This window comes from Balaenoptera borealis (assembly GCF_965194805.1).
Source record: "Balaenoptera borealis genome assembly, chromosome: 17".
Classification (NCBI taxonomy): domain Eukaryota; kingdom Metazoa; phylum Chordata; class Mammalia; order Artiodactyla; family Balaenopteridae; genus Balaenoptera; species Balaenoptera borealis.
Window position 1 is genome coordinate 32,663,831 of NC_138876.1, and position 18,686 is coordinate 32,682,516.

Below are 18,686 nucleotides of genomic sequence, written 5' to 3' on the forward strand. Positions count from 1 at the left end.
ATTATGTTTCTTCCCTTTTTCCCCTGTTCAAAACTCCTTCTCTGGCAGTTTCTCTAGCTGAATGAATTTCTAGAGGGGCCTAAGCCAACATGTCTGCCTTCTAATAAGCCCCAAGGCCTCTATCTTCTCAGAGTATCAAAGAGCACTGTTCCTACTCCACAATCTTCCTCTGGAATCAGAACTGCACTAGACACCACCAGATAACTATGATGAGGCAAGGGACTTGCTTTTTTCTTTATTCAGAGACAGAATAAAGCTTACTTTTTGCTACCTATTTTGCCATTCATTTTAAAAGTTCTAGTATATAGTACTTCTTATAGTGCAGGCTACATTTTTTCAGCCCCTTCAGAACCTCATTTTAAAGGTTTGACTCTACAAATGAGGAAGATATACAGTAATTCATGCTAAAAAAACTAAAGGGAGATTTACCTTTGATCCACCTAGTCAAAAAGAACTTGAAAACCCAATTAAATCAGACTCTCAGAGCTATGGTATACAAATTAAAGACTGTTTAATAAATCAATCTGTTAGGTAATAATTTGCTAACATTAATTAGTTGCATTAGAAGCTAAATAGATAAAACACAAGAAAATAAACCAAATGTAAATGGCAAAATAGTTTTTAAGAGTAGGAGAAAGGACATTACTAATGGGAAATGTCTACGAAAATGAGCAAATTTTACCTGTCATCATCTTGCGAGAATTGCTTTTGCAAATCCTCTTTATTCCACTGTTCTTTTTCTTTCCCTTGTTCAGGTATATCTTGTGTTTTTTCCTCGTCTCCTGATTCTCTGTTTTTCTCCTTATTACATGTTTTTGTAATCTCTTTCCCTTTCTCATTCTCATTAATTCTTTCTTCCTTTACCTCTTCCTCCTCATGAACTATCTCTTCATGCTTATCCCCTTCTTTCCCTCCCTCTTCTATTCCCTTTGGCCTTTTGAAAGCAACATAAATTGAAGGCATGCAAATAAACACAAAAAAGAAAGAAAAAGTCAAGAAAAAATGCATACAAAATTACATAGAAAAGTAATGATAACTACTAAAACATAAATAAAAATGACATCTTTTAAGCATTGAAAACTTTTTCTCCAGTGTACACCAGAGAAGCACTGTGTAAGCAACACTTAAATCATAACTGTTTTTAAGTCATATTTTCTTGTTACAAAATTGCATGGAAAAAAGTTGTGGTCTCTCCATTATTGTTTTTTTTGATCCAATAGGAGTAAAAAAAGACTAATTTAGCTCAGGTGACCATAAAGTCTATAGGTTGGGTGATAAATGAAAATTATATTAACAAACATACATTACATTTATAAATTTTCTTGAGAAACTGAGAACTTTTTCCATGCATTTATAAAAATTTTCAAGAGGATGGGAGAACATGTTACTGAAAAAGTAATGTTCTTGTGTTTTCTGAATTACTAAAATGTATTCAGCTAGGAAAAATCCCCTCTAAAATATGATTTTTCATATTCCTTAGAATATTAAAAAATTCAGGTCTTCACTTAACCATCACTTTAATTTCAGTAAAGATATAATAACAGAATTACTTTTTAAATAACAAACATGAAAAAATAGCTAATGATATTATTTCAAATCATCTAGTAAGAAAATAGTTATAAGTTCTGTAAAACTCTTCTGTGCAAGAAGTTTGAAATGGAGACCAAAATATAATTAAAAGTAATCTGTACAGAAGTTCTTATTGTCTTAATGATATATATTAAACTTTTAGAAGTAAAAGATTTTACATTTACCCAAAGAAAAATAAAGACCTTCTAAAATATATTTAGAGGAATTTCCTGCTTAAAGTCCCCTTACTCACCTGATTTTCTTATTTCCTCTTGGCCGTTCTGATTGGACAGACATGTAGCTTGTGCTGCTGAAACGAGAAGCACTACTAGTCCTTGAAACCGCTGATATATCACTTACATCACTGTCCGAAGATTTAGTGGAAATATTATCTGCCCCTCTATGAGGATCCCATCCTGATCGATACTGTTAACACAGATTGACAAATACGCAGAAGTCGTCAGTATTACCACACAAAGCAATTATTCGCTTCTCCTATTTCAGCACTTTAATTGTCCACAGAGGATACTGCAAAACCCCACTCAGTTGCATATAAAATGAAAGTGAATGGCAATTATCCTAAAAGAAAAATTCAGTTTATATGAAACCCTTGTTTTTAGCAATGACAATTAGAGAATTTTTACCACACCCCAATGAAGACCATTAAAACAGTTTCACAACAGGAATGGCCTCAGGGAAGAACATTTAGGTAAAATCTGGGAAATAAACATTTGGCTTAATATTAGGAAGAAAAATTTTTTTTATTTCTGAATAAAATTTGAAAAAAAAAGTATGATGAAGTTGCCATTGTAACTTATAAAAACCAATTTTAGTAGCATCAATTTTCTCTTTAATCCATTATGCTTCACTGAAAACCTAGAGATAATATAAAATCTAATTATTAAAACACTAACTTTTTAAAGAAAAGCCAAGAGAAAAGAGAAAGTTTAATTTCTGAATGGTTGCTGGAATTTTGATGAATCCTAGAAGTACTAGAAAAAATCGTTATTATTTACAATAGTTCAAACTTCCTGGAACTGAAATAATCAGATGGTCATCTGGCACAGCCAGGGTGCAGGGTGTTCTGGGTGTTCAAATATTCTGATAAATTGAAAACCTTCATAAATGCTTTATGTTAATGACATGTGGAATGTAAAAAAGAATAGGTTTTGAAGTCTGAAAAATGTGGAGTAAGGAAAACTTACTAGCTGGGTAAACTTGAGCAAATTATTTCACCTTTAAAACACTGTTTATAAAATAATAGGGAAAATAATATCTTCCTTGCAGGGCTGTTTTGAAAATTAGAAATAATACATGTGTGGTATCTGGTATAATATAAAATAATGCAGCCAGTATTATTACTGTATGATTACTACCTGATGGCTATTACTAGGTTAAGAGACTATCTGCTAACAGATTTTTTTTGTTAATATGCTCTTAAACATAATGGTGAAAAATCCTTACTTGGTCAATTTCACAATGGAGATCTTTTAAATCATAGATACTGGCAAATTCCATAAAGCATTAGAAAGATGATTATCTTATGTAAACCATTTACTGTGACTTGAATAATCATTACCCTAATAAATAGTTCCGTATGAACAACAATTCACTGAAAATATTAGCTAGATATAAACATTTTGGTAAGACAAGTTGAATGGCAGTAGGGTGTAGCGTAAACATTAGATCAGATTCAAATGAGCTGGGTTTTTTTTCCCCCAGGATCTCCCAGTATCTTGTTGTATATTTTTGAGTTAATAACTGATCATTTTCTTTAAATGTAAAATATAAGAATTATTTTGAAGGCTACACAAAATTTTAATAATCAAATCCTTAATCTAGAAATATATATTTATATTAGGTGAGATATGGCCTTTCTTAATCCACTCTAACTTTCGACTTTGTTGGAATTCTCAATTATCAAAAAAAAATACAGTTAAATTCTTCAAAAAGTTATTGCCTTTTTTTCAGGAAATATCTATGTAAATAGAACTGTTATGTTTGATTTTAAAAGGAAGACTATTTATTTACAGTGGATTTATTTGGAGAACATTTAGTCCATGGTATTTTTTTTCAAACTAAAGTCATTTTAAAATATCAAAAACAATTTACTTTACAATGTCTTCAGCCATTGCCTAGAACAGCATCTCAGTGGATGGATCCAACATTATCTATGTTAACCATTATATTAAAAAATATATATATAATATATATACATATATATAGCCAGTATATACTGGCTAGCATAGATAATGTTGGATATATGTATATATGTATATTTTTCCACGATATTTATTAAAAGTAAATTTGATCTCAAGTTGAGACACAAATGGAAGTAATTTCCATTTTTGGACATTTCATATATATATGAAAAATGGATGTTTCAAGAAATTTCTCAAAATTATTAAATTGTTCCCAATACTACACTGTATTGAGAGAACTTTATCTTACTCATTCTTAGAATTTATAATAAAAAGCATATTGCTATTTATGTCTTTAAAAATAATTTATCATTGAATAGAAAAGCAGTTTTGGTATTATATTTTTTTCTTTGCTTTTGCTCATGGGATTATTATATCATCTAAATGCAAATGAAAAGCCACAACTTTTATCTTCAGGAAGCACTAAGGGTAAATGTAATCATGAAAAGCACATGCTCTGGAGTGAGACTGAATCATTGGTATGAATCTTGGCTACATAAATTATTAGGTTTGTGATCCTGAGTTCCAGTTTTTTATCTGTTAAAATGTGGACAGCAATCATACCCATCTCCTAGGTTTGCTGCAAGGATTAAATAAAATAATGTACATAAAGCACTTAGCACAGTATTGGACACGTAAGAAGTGTTTAATAAATGACAAATGATGACAATGATGATCATGATGATTAGATAGAAGCTGAATACTGGCTTAGTATCAATTCCAGGAATATATTTACCAAAAGAAATATTAGGTAAAATACCCAAGAGTAAATATATTATTTTAAGACTGCTCTAAGCTATAATAAAAATGTAACTATTTCTATATATATCTAAGAGATACATTTCAGAAAATATATTTATAAAGCAAAATAAAATATTAAATCAAACTTTCCCCCTAATATGTTCTCAGGCCTCACCTTCCCATTTGGACAGGTTCATTCATATCCCATCGCCTCATAGGGAACTACTGATTCTCAGCTGCAGGATAAGGAATAGCTTTATCTCAGCAGGAAATATATGACACTTCTTGGCTGACATAGAAGATGCCTCATTTTTAATATTTGCTTCTGGTACTTTATCCTAATATCCAAAGCCACCTGGTACCTGTGTATCCCATGTCTTCCTGATTGGTTCTTTTCTGATTTTCTTTGCCTTCATTTCTGAATCCTAACTGCTTTTTGACTTTTGTATTTCAGTAGTTAGGATTCTGACTTTGCATATTCTAGCCTTTGTCTTTTCAGGTCATCATGACTTTTGATTCTGTTGCTATGATTCATAGGTACATACAGGCTAGCCTAAGGCTTAAGAATTTTTTTTTTAAACACACATGGTATATATACATTGCACATATCTTTGGCTAAGACCTCTCACATAATCTAGTTTGCTGAGCTAAAATTTTGGATATGCAAAATTTAAGGAAAGATAAGATTCCACATACTATAGTTTTAAGCCTTTATATAATTCATCACATGCTACCTCTTGTTATAGGTGTGTGTGTGTGTGTGTGTCTGTGTGTGTGTGTGTCAGTGTATTCATATTTATTGGTAGTTTTCAAACCTTCTATTAGAATAAAAGCTCCAAAAAGCCAGAACAATATCTTCCTTATCTTTGTAAGTCTCTTAGCACCTAAGAGTCAAAGATTTAATTTAATTTAAACTCGGAGGTTTGGCTTTTGTACCAGTAAGATAAGGATAAATTTCATTTTAAGGATTCTTGTGAGGAGTAAGAGAAATAATATATTCAAAATACCCAATCATGTGCTCAGTGCATAGCAGCTGCTCATTTCCAGCACCGAAAGCAGCGGGTCATAAATAAAAAGACACTGAACGGAATAGTTTAAATAAAGAAAAACTACGAATTAGCTAAAAGCTCTAGTTTGATGATGATTTTGTTGTCTACCTAAGGCTTGTACCAAATGCATTTTTCTGTCTATTTCTAACATGTTTACCTTCGGGATATAGCTCAGGCTTCCATTAAAAATAGACACATGATTAACAGAATGAGAAATTTGGAAAGTGAGAAATAGTGGGAAAAAGTTTTAAAAGTAAAACTTCAGAGGAACATATTTTGGATACATTTAGATTATAGCATCTTCAAGTATATAATTCACAAAAAAACCCAAATCAAATTAATAAATGACCTACTACGGGAGTTTACTTTTAAAATGGTTCATTCTTTTTGCTTTTCCTAAAGTATGAAAAACAAAAGTTATATAATTTAACAGTGAGACAGAAGCAGCTATATTATTATTATACCAAGGTAATGAGTTATGAATGTGAATAAGTTCATTTATTTAGGAAATGGTTGGTATTGTGTTGGCACTATACAATAAATGTTTTAAACAATTAGCATCTATTAGTTTCCAGCTGACATGAACAATGGATGATGTGCTCATCATTATCTTTAATGAAACAAAAAAAGAAGGTTTACTGCATAGGATCACAGGATCTCAGCTGAAAACTGTGCTGACTGGAGATCATTAAAGTCTTGGACGACAGTGAGGGAGCTTTTCCCGACAACATTTTGATGTTTTGTACATTACTATTAAGCAGATCATGAAGCAGAAAAATTTACGGGAAATTATTATTCTCCGGGATGTTCCAGACTCTAGAGTTCTTAAGTGGCCTGGAAAAGTTAATGTTCTCCCTATTTATCTAACATTAGTGGAAAGTAACAGTACATCAGCAGAGCTCTATTGCAAGGAAAGTTATTATCAAAATTTTATAATAATATTCCTGAGAAAAAAGTAAACTCAGATTTCTAAAATAAAATTTTCATTTTCTCCTATATACTCATTTCAAGTTCTTAGATTAAGTAATTTCCTAGTTTGAGTTCTCTACAGCATCTCAGCAACTCAGGTCATTTGAGCTTTGTACATGAACTTCTATGAGACGTCCTTAAGTATTGCTTGTCTTCAATTTATTGAATCTCACCATAAAACTGCGATTTATTGTCTAAAACTCTAGTCCAAGAATTGGTTATGGCAAAATACTGGGAAGCAAGAAAGCCCACGTTTGAAGAAAAAAATTTTAGGCCATCAAGAAGTACTTGGAGGAATATTTACATCATATTCAGAGAGAAAACATGAGTGGATTGAAAAGTAGGAAAAAATTGGGGCAAACATAATCTTTGGAAGATAAGAGAGAGGCTGAATTTCTGGGCACGGCTCTTGATATCAGTCTGGCGGGTCTAGACGAGAAAAGAACAGAGCAGAGCGAGTCCTGGCACTGTGGTAAATGAAACAATCATAAGAGCAAGAAGATGCTCTCATTTTCATCAACTTATTTTTATTCCATATAATAATTCAAAGAGAGTAGAAGTTGTGTTTTGTTAGTAACACAACTGTAGGTACTCGCTTTTTGAGGAGCTATTTCCAGATGATTTTTTTCTCTGTCCTAGCCAAAGTTCTTATCATTGTCTGATTTGAATGCTGCACTGTGTAAAAATCTGCTTGTCAATAGATAATTTTCTTTAGATAGGACTCCTAAAGAAGGTATTTTGTGGTAAGTTCTCTACTTTGGAAGGAGAAGACAGTGAGGAAAGGCCACAGAAAACTGAGGGTTAATTTAAGATTTCGTTTTGTAAACAGTATCCTGCAAATGAAATCCCAGCTAGAAAACTCTTTAATTCCCTCAAAGAGAATTAATCACTGCCTTGAGTATTCCTAAACTACTTTATTTATGCCTTTCTTATACTTTTATCATGTCTCTCTTTCTCAGTCTCTGTCTCTCTCTTATCTAACATCTATCATCTATCTATCTATTTATCATCTATTTATCTACCATCTATCTATCCTGCTAGATTATAAATTCCTTGAGGATAATTACTGTCATATTTATTTTAGTATTCCCATTATCTAGATCAGTAGTGCCTGACTAGAAACTCAATGAATGTTTAATGAATAGAAATGAGTGGAATGGTTGTTTTATCTGGGCTATATACTGAGGTATTATCTCCAGTATGAAGTACCAAATCAGAGTATAAACTACTGTAATGATAGCTGAATCGAGTTGAGTCACTTAATCCTTTCATTCTCTGTGATGGGTATAGATAGGAAGTGGTGTGCTTATACGTATTTAACAACCAGCTATCCAAAAGGAAAAAGTTCTGATTTACAGAGTTGGCTCATTTCTGAAGGCTAAATACTCCCATTGTGGCTGATTTCAAGTTACCAAATGGTCACTGAATGCAGAGTTGGTGCATACCACCAGGGGAGGGGGCTTAGAAATAAATGCATTATTTGTAGGACTCACAAAGACTTGTTAGGAGAAAGGATGCACGTGACAACAAGATATCATATCTGTAAATTAATCATCTTGTGAAAGATGGAACAATAACAGCTTAAAATAAAGAAACACAATTGCAGACAGAGTAGCCATTAGCTTGGAGGCAAAGACATACTAAAGAGCCACTGTCTCTTGGTCTGAAGGAAATTTGTAAGTTTCCTGGAGAATTTGTAGAGGAGGAATTAATGCTAGTAGTCAATGATGACTTTCTCAAAGGCTTGGCTCTGTGGGAACTCTGTGTCTCTTAGTAATTAGCTATTCAAGGAACCTCATCCTTTATTTACTTCCATTGATTCCTCACAATTTTCAGAGATGGAAAGGCCAGTTCTGCGATGAAATTCCAGGTTTAGAAATCTCAGGTAGTTGCAGAGCTTGTGCTTTTGCGTTTAACAAATGCATTTACTATTTTCCTTCTCAGGATCCTTAACTCTTCCCCCATTCTAATCTATCATTTACTAGAACTGTGCTCAAAAAACAAATACCAAAAATGTCCTAATTTATCAGCCAGTAGTGTCTTCTTTCTTGATTTTGCTATTACATCTAATATTGTTGAAGTCCTCTCTTTTCCTGAAACTTTTTCATAATGGCTTCTCAGATAATGTCACTCATGGTTTCTCCCCTATCTCTTTAACTATTTATTCTTTTTTTAAATTTTATTTATTTAATTTATTTATTTTTGGCTGCATTGGGTCTTTGTTGCTGCGTGCGGGCTTTCTCCAGTTGCGGTGAGCGGGGGCTACTCTTTGTTGCAGTGCTCGGGCTTCTCATCGCGGTGGCTTCTCTTATTGCGGAGCATGGGCTCTAGGCGCGTGGGCTTCAGTAGTTGTGGCACGCAGGCTCAGTAGTTGTGGCTCGTGGGCTCTAGAGCGCAGCCTCAGTAGCTGTGGCGCACGGGCTTAGTTGCTCCGCGGCATGTGGGATCTTCCCAGGCCAGGGCTCGAACCCGTGTCCCCTGCATTGGCAGGCGGATTCTTAACCACTGTGCCACCAGGGAAGGTCTCTAACTGTTTATTCTTAATCTCCTTTGCTGGCGTCACTTTCTCTAACCTGATTTTAAATTATATTCTCCCCAAATTTCAATCTTTAGCCTTCTTTTCTTTTCACTGTACGTATTCCGACAGAATGACCTAATTCATTATCTACCCATGTAATGACTAAAAAATCCTTATCTTTCCCCCTCACTTCTCTCCCAAGCTTCAGACCTGTATTTCCAGGACATCTAACAGGACATCTCCCATATGTTGTTTTGTAGGTACGTTGATTTCAATGTGGCCGAAATCAAATTTATTCTCTTTCACTCCAAGCCAGCTGTTCTTGTATCTCTTATATTCCCTCCATTATTTAATAGGCTTAATAACCAACTAAAACCTAGAAAACTTGTGAGTTATCTTTGACTTCTCTCTCTCCAATATTCTCCATTCTGATCAGTTAAGAAGTATCACTCATTTTATGCAAACAAATATCTTGATAATAAGCTACTTGGGACTTATGAATGGGTCTTTGGTCTTTCATATTCATAGTTAGAGTCTGTTATACCTACTTATTTGTCTCATTTGCTGTTGAATGCCTACCAATATTCTTTCTTCCCCTTTGTTCTTTACTAAAAGAATCACATTTATTTTGGTGGTCTAACAGCAACACCAAAAAAGGAAAAGAACTTCATTTTTTAGGATCCCTTGTAGCTAGGGTGATCCTTTCACTTGAGTCTTGCCTCTGAGGTATAAGCAGGAATTTAGGGGACACAGTTTGGAGAGAACTATTACTTTTCTGATTACAGTGGGCTGGCTTAGCTGTTATGGTCTTTGCCTTTCCCTCTTGGCTTTTCTTTCTGATTGGAGTTTACATATGAGCCTACATTAGTAGTCATTTTGTGACAATGGGGATGAATGCCTTACTGTAAGAACAGGGAGCAGAAAGAAGTTCTAAGAACAGAGAGCTTGGCTTTTGAAACAGTAGTACCAGCCCTGAATTGCTGCTTGAATTTCTTGTTTATAGAAAAAAAAAATCCTTATGTACTCAGATGACTTTGTCTGTTTATTTGTTATGAACGTCTGAATGCTAATCCAAATGGTATATCACTCATCCTGTTCTGTGCCTGTTCTGACCTCATGGTAAAAAGGTACACTCTTTAACCATAATGTAGTCATCTAACTTTAATGATAAGAGCCAGTATAGCATAATGACCGCAGGGTATAGAGTTAGAAGATATGAATGTGTAACTGCTCTCCCACTTACTGGTAGCTATGTGATTCTGGGAAAATCTCTTAACTTCTGTGAGCCTGATGTGAGCTTTGAATAAGATCACAGGTGCTGACACATAATAAGTATTCATCATGATAATAATTAGGAATGTAACTGTAAGTTTTTATTATATGTAATAAGAAGTTTCCATGATGAAACTCCAGAAGCTCTAGATTGTGATACTCAGTTTTCATCATCATTTGGCTATGATCGCAAACATTTTATCTTGAATTGAAAAAACTTGAAAATAGCTATGAAAACTTTATAAGTCCCTATTCCATATCTCATTAAAAAAATAAGGCATTGTCCTTTGACACCAGATTGGCTTATTTACTTAGGGTAGGATAACATTAAACCTGACTTGGAAATTCATGTTTTTTCATTCTTGAAACAGTTAACCTGGGTTGGTTTTTATAATTATGCTTATACTTGGCGTCAAGGAAAGTTAAACCAAAGAACATAACAATCCATGACCCTAACACTAATAATTACTAAAATGTGAATAATTTTAATGGTTTACAAACAACTTTCAAATCTTTTATATATTATTTTCTTTTCCCCAACATCTAAGACAGATATTACTTTTTAAATTTACAGATAATATGTATTAATACTTAGCCATTTATTATTTTAGATGTAGCCACATATGGTAAATAATTGTTTTCTTTTTCCACAGCCTTACTGAGTCTTAGATTTATTTTTATGCCATTTATTTTTCAGTAATATCTCAAACAAATGTCATCTGAAATTTCTGCCTCAATCAAGAAGTCTGTTCTTCCTAGACCCTTAAATGTATTAATAACAATATCTCATTCTGATATATGTAACATTTCATTTACATCCAAGCTCACAGAGAATAGAACAGAATGCCTGCTACTAGTGCAAAAACCAATGAGTCCATTATTCTTCCACAAAAGGAGTTACTATTAAAGCAATTATACCATTATTATGAGTAAATGCTTCTCCAAGCCCCCGGATTATAAGCTTGTAAGATCCAGCTAGAATTAGGAAATATCATAAATAAACTCTCCTTAGTCATAAAATTCCTGACATTTAGTTCTTTGTAAATATCTTTAACTATTATGTGGCTTATTAAGTAATTTTTTAGAGAATATTTATATCTTTTATTAGGACATAGGGTGGTGATATTATAGATATTAAGTAGCAGGCTAGCATCCCAAAAGTTGTAACGGAAATAAGACATGAGAACATAGCAGTAGGATCATGGTCCTGGGAATCTATAACAGGCAAAAATACAAGAAAAATTAATGGATTGAGGATATGAAGTGGTGTTCTCTTTCAAATATTAGTACCTTAGAAAGTAATAAAGTAACTCAAGGTACTTGCATCTAAGAGAATCAGAGCTAAATAATAGCCTGAAAAACAACATATTATTGAAGAAACTAAAAGGGCCTGAGAATTGCCCTGATGGATCAAATTCAAGCACAGGGCAGATATAATTACATTCTGTTGAAAATCTGGAAAAGGCCCACTACCCTTACTCCTTGTGTGAATAGGTAGGGTAGGATCGGTTGGATTTGCATGAAGACCATTTGGGGTGGAGTCAACAATCAACATGGCAAGGAATGACAATTATGTCTTGCTCAAACTCTAGCAGTAGCATCTGAATAGGACTCCTTGCCTTTAACATCCTTTTCAAATTCATCTGAAGTATACCATTAGAGGCCTTTAACATCCTTTTCAAATTCATCTGAAGTATACCATTAGAGTATCTTCTAAAAGCACAGATTTGTAGATACTGGTGACTTAAAAAACCTTCAAAGCTTATGATTTTAAAGAAGAACATTCTGGATTTTTAACTGAGTGATTTAAAGCCCTCCACAAACTGGTCCCAGACAACTTTTCCATTCTTACCTCTTAATATGTATCCCAATTTGTTAAATGTTTCTATTCTAAAGAACTGTTCCTTAAAACATAGCTTGTGCTCATATGCTTTTATAACTCTGCTTAAGCTCTCCCTCTGCCTGATATGTCCTTCACGTCATGTGTTATTCTACAATGTATTCCCAGATTTCTTCAAGCCAAATGAATATTTCTCTTTTTATTTTTCCTTTGTGTGATTTACTTGTATTGTACTACTTAACACGGCCTACTTTGTACGAGCACTACTTTTTGTGCATGTGTTTCCCTAATTCAATTATGAACTCTTAGACTGGAAGGATTATGCCTGCCTGCTTCCTCCTTTCCTCCCTCCCTCCTCTTTCTTTTTTCCATTTCTTCCGGCCTTTATCCCTTTCTTCCTTTATTCCTTCCTCATTCACTTAGTCCTCCATTTTATTATTATTTATTTGATTGTTTTTCTGGTAATTTTTCTTCTTTTAATGCTGCAGAACCAGAATCCAGACTTAAAGCTGATTAGCTTCAGAGATACCTGCGGTATGCAGTTCTGAGTAGCAGGAAAGAGAACATTACTAAATGTTCCCTGAGATAACAAAATATGTTCAGATATTAAAAAAAGAGGACTCATATAACCATCCTTTAAGAAAAAAAGCCCAGGAAAATTATTTGGCACTGAAACATACTTTTAGTTATTCACTCGTCACTGAGTCATTCAAAAAAATCACAGTATTTTAAAGCTGAAAGTGACTTCAGAGAGGATGTAATCTACCTTCCTCATTTTATGGATGAGAAAATTGAGAGAAATAAGTTAAATGAATTAACTAAGCTTATACAACTAACTCGTTAATATTAAAGTCATTCTATTTCTTTTCATCAAAATAAATTGTGAACCATAAATTCATGTTTAATGGGATACTAGGCAGCATATTTAGAACCCAAGCCATTTCTTTTTAAAATATTCACATATAGTTTTCTTCTTTAAAATAAAGATTTTCTTCCTTTTCTGAAATTTGAAAACTATATAAAATGACATGTATAATCAGAATACAAAACCAGCATGGAAATAACACTACTATACTACTTATAACTATATGTGGATGAATTTTAAACAAGTAAGATATTTAAATAATAAAAAAAATACAAACTAACCTGAATAAAAAGACATTTTATGTCATTTTGAAATGACACCTTCATATTCCATCTAAAATTCCGATGGTTTTTCTTTTTGGCAGAAAGTGAAAATGGGCTTGAGAAGTAACATGTTCTTACATGACTGACCCTGAAGACTGTTAGCCTTGAAGTGAGTATTCCTAGTCATGAAAATGACCTAACAAGGGTCAATCATAAAATCATAGCCATTTTCTTTGTTAGTCAGAAAGTTACATTGAATGGTGGGTTTTGGTTCATCTATCAGAATCGAGTTCAACTGTAAAGTTTTTGTTATTACTCCTACCTCACTTCTTATAATAAATAATAAAAACAGCTACCATTACTGGGCTTTCCCAGGTGCCAAGCTGAGTTCTGTACTCTTTTACATACAATATTTCTACCTCCTGAAATTATCACCAGCCAAAAGTTCCTTCTCTCATAAGAGATATATTCCAAGGTTAGCTATATTATTTCCAGTCTGGAGTATTATTTTACAATTTTCAAAATTGATGATGTAGAAATAATCAAAATTCCATGTTTAGGAAGATATTAGTAAATTAATTTTGCTAATAAATAATATCTGTAATCCTTCCAACTGAAGAAAATTACAACTAATTTTTGTGCTCATGAGCAAAGCTATTACATAATAAAATTGTAGATATGTTCAAATTATAATTAGCCAAATTAAATTGAAATTATAGGTGTGGAAGACTCCATGCTGCCCTCCTAGTTGACTGATTGCCTTAATTGACTAAAGGTTTTGACTTAAGTCTCAATTCAAACTTAGTTATCAATTATTTCATGTGAAGTATGAAGCAAAAACATTATACACATACATTTATTCTATAAATCATAATTATTATGCCATAAGTTAATTATAAAATCTGTAGATTCAATCATTTGTGAGAATACATTGAGTAGAGAGCCTGACACTGATCAGAGATTACTGAATCAATAATGAGACAACACTAGATAAAGGAAATGAAATACAGAAGATCTAGTTCAAACTTAATTTTAAAGATTAAGCTACAAGATTAAATGATTTGCTTAATTAATGATGAGGCTGCCTAAAACCCAAGTGTTAATACATAATGATGTTTTTCAATGTGGCCTCCAAACTACCATATATTTGTGTAGCACTTGATAGATAACACAGAATTTGCACACAGAAAAAAGTTGGGTTGTGAAGAACTATTGGGCAATGTATCCAAAGTCTTATCACATAAGTGGCAGAATCAAAATTAGAACCTATGTCTTCCAATTCTTTCTGAGTATTCTTTCTATCATGATTAACTCTAGACAGAAACCAATAATCATATGTCCATCAGAAAATTTGTTTTAGACTCTTGGGTAATAACCTACCCATACCCTCTCCAGAAGTTCATATCTTGTCCTTACTTGCCCCTGGAGAGACTACAGAGATGAATAAACTATATCCCCATTCTCAAGAAGTGTGAAGTTTAATAAAAAGGTAAGAAATAAGCAAATAAGCACCACATAAGACAGAATATATGTATTTTAGGAAGTCATAAATGTCATGGTTGGTTCAGAGGGTTTATATGTTTTCATATCTCTGTTGTCTTGAATATTCTTATATTTGTAATTTTTTATACGGCTATACTTAATCCTTTTAAATTATATGAAATTTGAGTTGGAAAGAATGTTTCTGCATTATTTATCACATTTTCTTCCTTCCTTATTCCTCTTATCCTCCTTGATTCTATAAAGCAAGATCTCTCACCCTTCGGTGACCCATATCATTCATTCCTTGTATCCCCCAAAGGGTGCTCTAGTTGTTAGCAAACCAGCAACCCTGGAGGCTTGATGAAAGCAAAGGTGAATGCATAAATTTCTATTTTTGCTGGAGGTAAAAGAAAAATGTTTCCCTTGTGTGTTCTTAGGAAATATATAGGAAGAAATTATGCTCTTGGCAATAGCAGCTATTGTCCATAGACTGACCCTTTTACCAGAGAGTACCTAGATGCAATTTATTTAAAAATCTTTCTTTTGTTAGTTTTTAGCAACATTATATTTACTAAAAAGAGAGAAATTACAATTTCTTCTGTAATTTTATAGTGTTCTACAACATGTAAGTTGCTGTCCTAGTCATCTCAAATGACTTCTTCATAATTAAAAAATATCTTTTTTATATTTCCTGACCTGACATGTGGTTTTCCTGGCCTGATATGTGATTATATAGTATGAAGTAGCAATTCACAAATATAATGTAAAGAAAGAAGACACGTGCTTGAATGTCTGGCTAAGAAAAACATATTTAAATTTAAATGTGGTTTTATAACTATGAAAAATAATTTTTAAAATGAACTTGCAAACACAAAAATATTTCATCGCCTAGGATGTGAGAAGGTAGTTGGAGAAATAGAGAAAGTAAACACAATTTTAAAAAATCAAAAAGTTTGAAACAAAATAGCTATAGTTAGTTGCCTAAAAATACATATTTACATTATAATCAAATACGCTTTCATAATGCATTAAGGTGATAAACTAAAAGACCATTAACTACTTTGTATAGATATGTTATAGCTCAACTGTATATCCCCCAAATTCATATGTTGTAGTGCTAACTTCTATTATCTCAGAATGTGACTGTTTTGGAGATAAGGCCTTTAAAGAAGTAATTAAGGTAAAATGAGGTCACACTGGTGGGCCTTAATCTAATATGACTGGTGTCCTTACAAGAGGAAATTGGAACATAGACACACACAGATGGATGACCCTGTGAGGACATAGCAAGAGGGTGGCCAACTCCAAGCCAAGGAGAGAGGTCTCAGAAGAAACCAAACCCGCCAACATTTGATCTTGGAATTCTAGCCTCCAGACTGTGAGAAAATTAATTTCTGTTGTTTAAGCAACCTAATCTGTGGCATTTTGTTATGACAGCCCTAGCAAATGTTAAGAAAAAAAGAAACCTAAAGTTAGAAACTTTTATATTCAAAGATCAGTCACAGATAAAACTATAAAATTTCTAAAATTCCATTAAAATTATCTACTATTAAGTTTGTAACTGTGGGTCTGTTACATAAAGTGAGGTATGTTTGTACATGTGAAACAAGGAAGAAATAAATAGTTGTTGCTTCCATCAGCTAAAATATGGAGGAGAGGAATTCTCCTTTGGCTCAGAGCTTCAGGATATGTGTGTGTGCATATCATAGATTTAGATAAATTATGTGTAAATTTAATTTTATCTCTCTCTATGTTTAAGTTAAATTTGAAGTACATTCCAGCTGGCTAAAGAGTAGAAATGGCAAGAATGATAATTTGTGGTAGATAAAAATTTGACTAACCTGATAAAAATGAGACAACCCAAATCACTTTTTAACTTTTTAGTTTATCATTAGTTTTTACACTTTTCCTCCCTTTCCACCCACATATTTTTTAGGATTACCTTAAAGATATACTAATCTGTATCTAGTAGATTGTTGCTGGCAACAGAAATAGACCTGGTAAGAGCAGGGTATCTGTTGAAAATGATTTCTCTTTTTCTCTTTCTTCCCCATCACCATCATCATCATCACCATCACCATCACCATCCCACCATCATCATACAACAGCTCACATTTACTTATTCCTTATTATATTCCAAACTCTGTTTGAGTTATACATAACATATAAATAGACTTAATCTTGAAAACAATCCTATGAGGTAGGTACTATTACTAGCACACTGTGCTAACTTTGCTAAAGAACGTGAAGCTATCTTATTGCAGGGTTATACAGAAATGAACACAATAGAGAAAATTGACAAAGTAGATAGTATTCAGTATTCAAATACTTTGAATACTATAGTATTCTGTTCAGGCTGTGTTCTCATCTCCTACACTGTACTCAAGTACTGCTGCCATATTTTGGTGATAGTAGAGCCTTAAAGTACTCCTGACTCACAAACACCAAACTTATAAGCAGCCCATAGATGCCACTCCTCACCAGCCCCAACCTGTCTCCCCTCTTCTGGTCCCTACTGCTTGTGTTTTGAAAGTCAATTTAAAACACTTAAGGCTAGCCTTAAATATGTATTCTCAGTGTTGAGAAGAGAGTAAGCTCTACTTAAGGGAACAGCTTAGTTAACAATGGTGATCTACTTGCCCAAAATACTTTGCCTTTAACAGTCTGAATTTTTTTTATATTGATACTGCCTACAGCTCCATCGTGTGAGGTTTATTTGTATTTACAGACCTTTTTCTTTAAACTATCTCTGTGTTGTGTAGTTCATATTATAATGTAAGTTACTTTAGTGGGATTGCTTTCTTCCTAACATGTCTCTTTGAAATCAGTGAATGGATCCTTACAAGACAAGAAGCCTGGAAGAAAAGGTGACAAGTGCCCAGGATCAGGTATGTACAAAGAATGGAGAAAAACTCTTTTTTTTTCCTTTCTTTTGCTGTGCTGTGCTCCACTCCCAGAACACTGACTCAGTCTATTAGATTGCAGGTTAAATGGATTAATATGAACTTCTGGTCCACATTTGAAAAGTTCTGCGAAATTTATGGGCTACCTGACTTAATTCTAGAGTGATAAATAAGAAAACAGAAGATTATAAGTGCTACAATAGGGGTAAAATATTTTTGTGATAATTTTGTGGGAACATTACCACCAAAAAGGAACATGTTTTTCTACAGGGAAATAAGCTTTGAGTTCCAAATAAACACGGTATCAATAACCTGTGTAGCTTCTCTGTTGAAATCTGATGGACTACCCTTTTAAAAAATATCCTCCAAGTTCACTTAAAAACATTAAATATGGCTAATTTAAAAAGCAAACATCATATACTTATATAAATATTATCAATTTCTCCATATTAATTTTCAGATATACCTACATTGTTTATCAATTATTGCTAATTGTTGTAATTACGTAACTCATGGAAGGGTAGCTGGTCTATGCTGAATTATAATTCACATTGTTAAATGTAATAAACAAATCATGTTTTTCTGAACCAATGAAGAGCAGAGAACATTGGTTTTAAGTTGATCCTTAAATTATGCTGAGAGTAGAACCGATGAATCACATGTAAACTGGGATAAAGACAATGCAATAGGCATGAAAGTGTGCCTTGGCTACATAGTTAAATTCTGTTTTGAGGGGAAAAGCCCTGAGAAATCATCCACTGATTAAACAAGAATCATGTCTGCATGTGGTTTTGATGCTTTTTTAAATATAGGCTGTCTGCTTACAAATTTCCTCATATACTTAAAATATGTTTAGAAAGACAGTAACTTAATAGGCATTGCTCTGCAGGTACTTTCAAAGTGAATTACTAAGGAGATATTTTATAAATTAGTAAGAATTGTTTACAACTGTCAGTGCAGAATGCTTGAAAAATTCAGGGAAGCAATGCCATTTAAAATGGGGAATGTGTAGTT

At 33.1% G+C, this 18,686-nt stretch overlaps 1 protein-coding gene across 26 annotated transcripts in view; it reads right to left on the reverse strand.

Annotated features, from left to right (window-relative positions):
- The window catches only part of RIMS2 (regulating synaptic membrane exocytosis 2), a 590,702-nt gene that overhangs the window by 127,416 nt on the left and 444,600 nt on the right, over positions 1–18,686 (reverse strand). For 10 of the 26 annotated variants that reach the window (XM_082364215.1, XM_082364205.1, XM_082364200.1 and 7 more), the window contains one exon: positions 1,823–1,995. The exons of 14 other annotated variants lie outside the window; for them this stretch is intronic. In XM_082364215.1, coding sequence (XP_082220341.1) covers positions 1,823–1,995 — 173 coding nt within the window. Of the gene's footprint in view, positions 1–682; positions 935–1,822; positions 1,996–18,686 lie in introns of all 26 variants that reach the window. 2 more of the 26 variants (XM_082364194.1, XM_082364197.1) reach the window with 1 other exon arrangement.